Here is a 6000-nt window from a genome sequence, read left to right as displayed (position 1 = left end):
TATATATATATATATATATATATAAACATTAATTGTCATACATTCTGAAAATTGTATAAGAACTAATATTAAACTTAAGAAATGGGCATAGTGAGTTTTGTGTAAAAATCGGATATTAGTAATATTCGAGTTGCTGTAATAATAATAATAATAATAATAATAATAATAATAATAATAATAATAATAATAATTGTAATTAGAACGACAATTGCATATTATCTCGGAGTTCTGTTGTAGTAATAATTACAGGGGCACGTAAAGATGATTTTTCTGAATACTAGAATATTTAAATGTGACAGTAATTCAAGAATTCATGAATTTTCGAAATCCATTGGAGAGATGAATTCGTGCACAACATCTTTGTAACAGCTTCCGAGGCATCATTTCGGGAATTTATTTCCTTAGCTGCCTTTCTGCGTGTGTGTGTGTGTGTGTGTGTCCCTCCCTCCCCTTCCTCCCCTTCCCCTCCCCCTTTCCCCTCCCCTCCATCCATCCCCCTCCCCCCCCCTTCCCCTCCCCCTCCATCCCTCCACCTTCCCTCCCACTCCATCCCCTCCTCTCCCCTTCCTCCCCTCCATCTCCCCCCTCTCCCCTTCGCCTTCCCTTCCCTCCCCTTCCTCCATCCCTTCCCCCTTCCCTCCCCTCCATCCCCTTCCCTCCCCTTCCCCTCCCCCCCCTCCCCATCCCCCTCCTCTCCCTCCCCCTTCCTTCCCTTCCCCTCCCCTTCCCTCCATCCCTTCCCCCCCCTCCTCCATCCCCCCTCCCCTTCCCTCCCCTCCACCTCCCCCCCCTCCCCCCTCCCCATACCCTCCCCTCGACTCCCTCCTCCCCTTCCACTTCCCTCCCCATCCCCCTCCCCTCCCTTCCATTCCCCTCCCTTCCCTTCCCCCCTTCCCAATCCCTCCTCCTCCATCGTCCCCACTCAAGAATTCATGAATTTTCGAAACCCGTTAAAGAAATGAATTCATGGAGGTGCTCGACATCTTTGTAACAGCTTCCGAGGCATTATTTCGGGAATTAGTCATAAACGAGGGCCCACCATCCCGCCCCCTAAATCACGAAGACATTATCCCCAAGCTCTGGGGGAGGGGAGGGGAGAGGGGGAGGAGAGGGGGTTTAAGGGGGAGATGAGAATCGCCTCCGCGATAGCATTCGAGAGATCACCTTCCCCATTATCTCAGTCAGAAATCTTCTTCTTCTCTCGAGAAGTTTCCTCATCAAGAGATGTCACAGCCTCCTTCAGGTTGATGTGTCGCTCATTCCCTTCTAAAGTTTCCTCCTCCTCCTCCTCCTCCTCCTCCTCCTCCTCCTCCTCCTCCTCCTCCTCCTCCTCCTCCTCCTCCTCCTCCTCCTCCTCCTCCTCCCTACCTCCTCCTCCTAGGCGCTGCGTGATGAGTGACATCAATAATTGTTCAAAGGCATTTTGGCGCCTCTCCAGGAAACCGACTCCGGGCCAAAATGTCATCGACCATTTTGCGCGAGAATCTGTCTCTCTCTCTTTCCCTGACAAATTTCAAAAAGTCTCTCTCTCTCTCTCTCTCTCTCACTTTTTGTTACGGATTGTTGAGAGAAAGATACAATTAATGTGGATTTTTTTGCTGTTTTTACAGACGTTGCTCTCTGTGAATATACCTCTCTCTCTCTCTCTCTCTCTCTCTCTCTCTCTCTCTCTCTCTCTCTCTCTCTCTCTCTCTCTTTTGTTACGGATTGTTGGGAGAAAGATACAATTAATGTGGATTTTTTTGCTGTTTTTACAGACGTTGCTTTCTATGGATATACCTCTCTCTCTCTCTCTGTCTCTGTCTGTCTGTCTGTCTGTCTGTCTGTCTCTCTCTCTCTCTCTCTCTCTCTCTCTCTCTCTCTCTCTCTCTCTCTCTCTTTGTTACGGATTGTTGGGAGAAAGATACAATTAATGTGGATTTTTTGCTGTTTTTACAGACGTTGCTTTCTATGGATACCTCTCTCTCTCTCTCTGTCTCTCTCTCTCTCTCTCTCTCTCTCTCTCTCTCTCTCTCTCTCTCTCTCTCTCTCTCTCTCTCTCTTGTTACGGGTGGCTGGGAGAAAGATATAATTCGTGTGTATTTTTTTAAAATCATACATTGCTTTATAAGAATATATACCCCTGACTTTTTATGCATTACCATTAATTTTCACACATGCACCCCAATTCAAACTCAGACGTCTATAAGTGGAATTCATGTGACAGTTTCCGAGGCATAACTGTGCGAATTAGCAGTCATTAACGAGGACCCATAAATCATAATGGCTTCGTGATCACCTTTACAGAGCTCTTGAGATCGTTCTTCCCTATTATCTCCGTCAGGAAATCTTCCTCCAGATGTCGCCATTGTCACGTCACCTGGGGATTGATATGTCTCTTCCTAATTTCTTTGTTTCTCCCTTCCTCCTCTTTCTCCTCCTCCTCCTTCTCCTATTACTCCTCCTCCTCTTCTTCTTCTTCTTCTTCTTCTTCTTCTTCTTCTTCTTCTCCTCCTCTTCTTCTTCTTCGTCTTCTTCTCCACGGGAAGAGATGATTTGTTCCCCCTCAAAACACGATGACTGACAATAACTGTTCAAAAGCATTTTGGCGCCTCTCCAAGAAAGCAGACTCAGGCTAAGACGTCTTGGAACATTTTCACGGAAATCTGTCAAAATCTCAGACAAAATTGACAGCTCTCTCTCTCTCTCTCTCTCTCTCTCTCTCTCTCTCTCTCTCTCTCTCAGATCACATATGTGATATAATGTGACGAGAGGATCTAATAAACACGAAGATTTTATGTTTTTTCTCGAAAACTTACTCGCCGAAAATGATTTAATAGGGGAACCAGCCAGGTTTTCCCGAGTGATATGAGGTAGCTCCCATTATTATTATCAGCTTTTAGTGTTCGAGGTCTTCCCCGTCTTATTGGCGTCGAAGTTTCCAAAACCTGGCTTTGAAATTCTCCCAAGTTTCGAGTTCCGAAAGAAAGAGGCGAGATTTAGGACAGGGAGATCTTCCCGTATTCAAATTAAGGCGCGGTGCTAATTCTGTGTTCAGTTACGCTTCTTCCGGGGCATTTTGGTGATGTTATGCTCGTTCAGGGGATGTTATTCTACTTACTACTACTACTACTACTAATGGTGTTTGTAAACAACATTAGATACTAGTTGATTATGTAATCATTGTCACTCTACGTCTGAATTTATGAAACAGGATGCAGATTTGATATGTTGCAGATCATTTACTGAATGACAAGAGAGAGAAGAAATTTCCTGTTGCAGAAAAGAATGAATATGGGGAGGTGGCGTTGTAAAGGTAATACTATGTCGCCACCTCTATACTATCTAGCAAACCTCATCAAGGCACTTATGAACACCGATGAAGTCTTATTCATCTGTCATATAAAAACACGTAATATTAAGCTAAAAAAACTTTCTTGAGGAAATTACAAGATTATAGAGCACATGACCACGATCAATTGCTTTTATTTTTTATTATTTCTTTACACTTAAATCAGAAACATTATTGTTTTTATTCTTCCATGTAGCGGTGACTACATGTAATTATGCTTCAATTTAGTAGTGCTTCTCTGTAGGCCAAAATTATCTGTGGCTGTAAAATTCGTGCCTCAGTGATTCAGAAAGATTCCGGAATATTTTATCAAAGCTCCCAAATGTTGTTATATCTGAAAGTGTGCCTCCCTACTGTCTTGTAATTGAACACCGGGATTCAGAACCTTATATCAAGTCCCCGAGATTAGATTTCATGATCAAATCACGAATTGAGCGACGGCATGTTCCCGCAAGATTGTAATAGACCGACCAAACTACGTCAGTGTTACGTTGCTCTCGGGAAATAGGCCTACTTTATGTATCTGTAATCTAATGATAAAATCTTCATGTAGAAGAGCCTCGGGACCGCAGAGTCTTACCCACAAAGACATGAAGATGAATGTAATCCACCAAATCAAGAGAGAGAGAGAGAGAGAGAGAGAGAGAGAGAGAGAGAGAGAGAGAGAGAGAGGCCTAACCGCGGGGTACAGATTGATATCTTTCATTTTATGTGGCTGGCTCTTTCCCCCAATGCTCACAGATGGCTCAAAGATGGGCCAGAGATGGCTCACCGCCGGTAGTTCTGTATCTCGAGTTCAGGGTTTTATGTTTCATCCCGAGAAAGTCGAGTGAATTTTTTATGAAGCTTCGCCGGGGAGTAGATAAAAAAAAAAAAGTAGCGATCGGCTCCGGATGTTTTGATGTGACCAAAACTGCTTTTAAAATGTTTTTTTTTTTATCATCTGAACCTCGTGTATTGATGTTATGATTTTGGGATAATGTTGCATCATTACTTGTGAATAGTTTTATACATTTATTTATTCATTCATTCTGCAGTTCTTGGGTGAAATACATTTCATTATTTATGACAAATGGACTTATCATTATGTGAACTTCACGTACTGAGTACTTTGGGGTAATGTTGCATCATTACTTCAGTGGAACATAGCTGTATTTTTTATTTCTTTATTTATTCGATTTATTTCGGAGTTTCTTGAGTAAAATACATTTCGTTATTTCCGTCAAAGTGGACATTCCATAGCAAAGAGATTCTGAGTTGACCTCCATCTCTGTCACGGTGGATTTTATCTTCACTTAGGTGGTACATAGTTTTATCTATTCACTTACTGACTGATTTATTGATTTATCAATCTCTTTATTCATTTATTTACGTATTTATGCATTTATTTTCATGTTTATTTATTTGTTTGTTTATTAACTAATTTATTTACCGTATTTATCATTTTGCAGTCTCTTGGGTAAAATGTATGTCATTATTTCTGTCAAAGTGGACATTTCACAGCAAAGATCTCCTTTAAGCTGTCCCCCTCTTGTACGGCCAGCAATAAAGCTACTTTATTGTTTTATAAAGCAACACGATTAATAGACCTTAAATATTCGTGAGGACACCATGGGAATTCAAGTCTCCTTACGACCCTTCTCATATAGGTTGTGACCAACAAAGAAGGTCAAGGTCAAAGAATACGTCTTAGGAAAAGGACATTGAATACGTCTTAGGAAGAGGTCACTGAATACGTCTTAGGGAAAGGTCATTGAATACGTCTTAGGAAAAGGTCATTGAATACGTCTTAGGAAAAGGTCACTGAATACGTCTTAGGGAAAGGTCATTGAATACGTCTTAGGAAAAGGTCATTGAATACGTCTTAGGAAGAGGTCACTGAATACGTCTTAGGGAAAGGTCATTGAATACGTCTTAGAGAAATTTATATAAAATTGAAATTTATATAAAATCGAAATTTACATAAAACTGAAATTTATATGAAATTGAAATTTTTTACAAAATTGGCTAAGATCGAGAAAGTTCGAGTGGAAAAGTTGAGCAGGCAATCTCATTTTTGGGAATTGTAGAAAGAAAGTAATTGAGATTGATTGTGAATGCTTATTCTTAACTGAATTGAGAGAGAGAGAGAGAGAGAGAACTTTGAACCACGAATCTTCATCGGAGAGAGAGAGAGAGAGAGAGAGAGAGAGAGAGAGAGAGAGAGAGAACTTTGGACCTAGGATCTTCTTAAGAATGAGAGAGAGAGAGAGAGAGAGAACTTTGAACTATGAATCTTCATAGGAGAGAGAGAGAGAGAGAGAGAGAGAGAGAGAGAGAGAGAGAGAACTTTGAACTATGAATCTTCATAGGAGAGAGAGAGAGAGAGAGAGAGAGAGAGCGAGAGAGAAAGCTTTGGACCTAGGATCTTCTTAAAAATGAGAGAGAGAGAGAGAGAGAGAGAGAGAGAGAGAGAGAGAGAGAGAGAGAGAGAGAGAGAGAGAGAGAGAGAGAACTTTCAACCTAGTATCTTCTTAAGAACGAGAGAGAGAGAGAGAGAGAGAGAGAGAGAGAGAGAGAGAGAGAGAGAGAGAGAGAGAGAGAGAGAGATTTCATTACGCAACTATCCCAAGGAACCATCGCCCACGGGCCAAGGTCGGGTTCAAGTTTGGTTGGGTAAGAATGAGCTT

The 6000-nt window shown here is 41.8% G+C and overlaps 1 protein-coding gene across 1 annotated transcript in view; it reads right to left on the bottom strand.

Moving 5' to 3' along the window:
• Window positions 1-2434: 2434 nt before the first annotated feature.
• LOC136852687 (trichohyalin-like) overlaps window positions 2435-6000 on the bottom strand; it is an 86915-nt gene continuing 83349 nt past the window's right edge. Inside the window, exon 6 of the mRNA XM_067127598.1 lies at window positions 2435-2544. Within this exon, the coding sequence (XP_066983699.1) occupies window positions 2435-2544 (110 nt within the window). The remainder of the gene's footprint in view (window positions 2545-6000) is intronic.

This window comes from Macrobrachium rosenbergii, chromosome 26, assembly GCF_040412425.1.
Source record: "Macrobrachium rosenbergii isolate ZJJX-2024 chromosome 26, ASM4041242v1, whole genome shotgun sequence".
Lineage (NCBI taxonomy): Eukaryota > Metazoa > Arthropoda > Malacostraca > Decapoda > Palaemonidae > Macrobrachium > Macrobrachium rosenbergii.
Note: the sequence above shows the minus strand (reverse complement) of the source record. Positions and strands in the feature narration are given on the sequence as shown.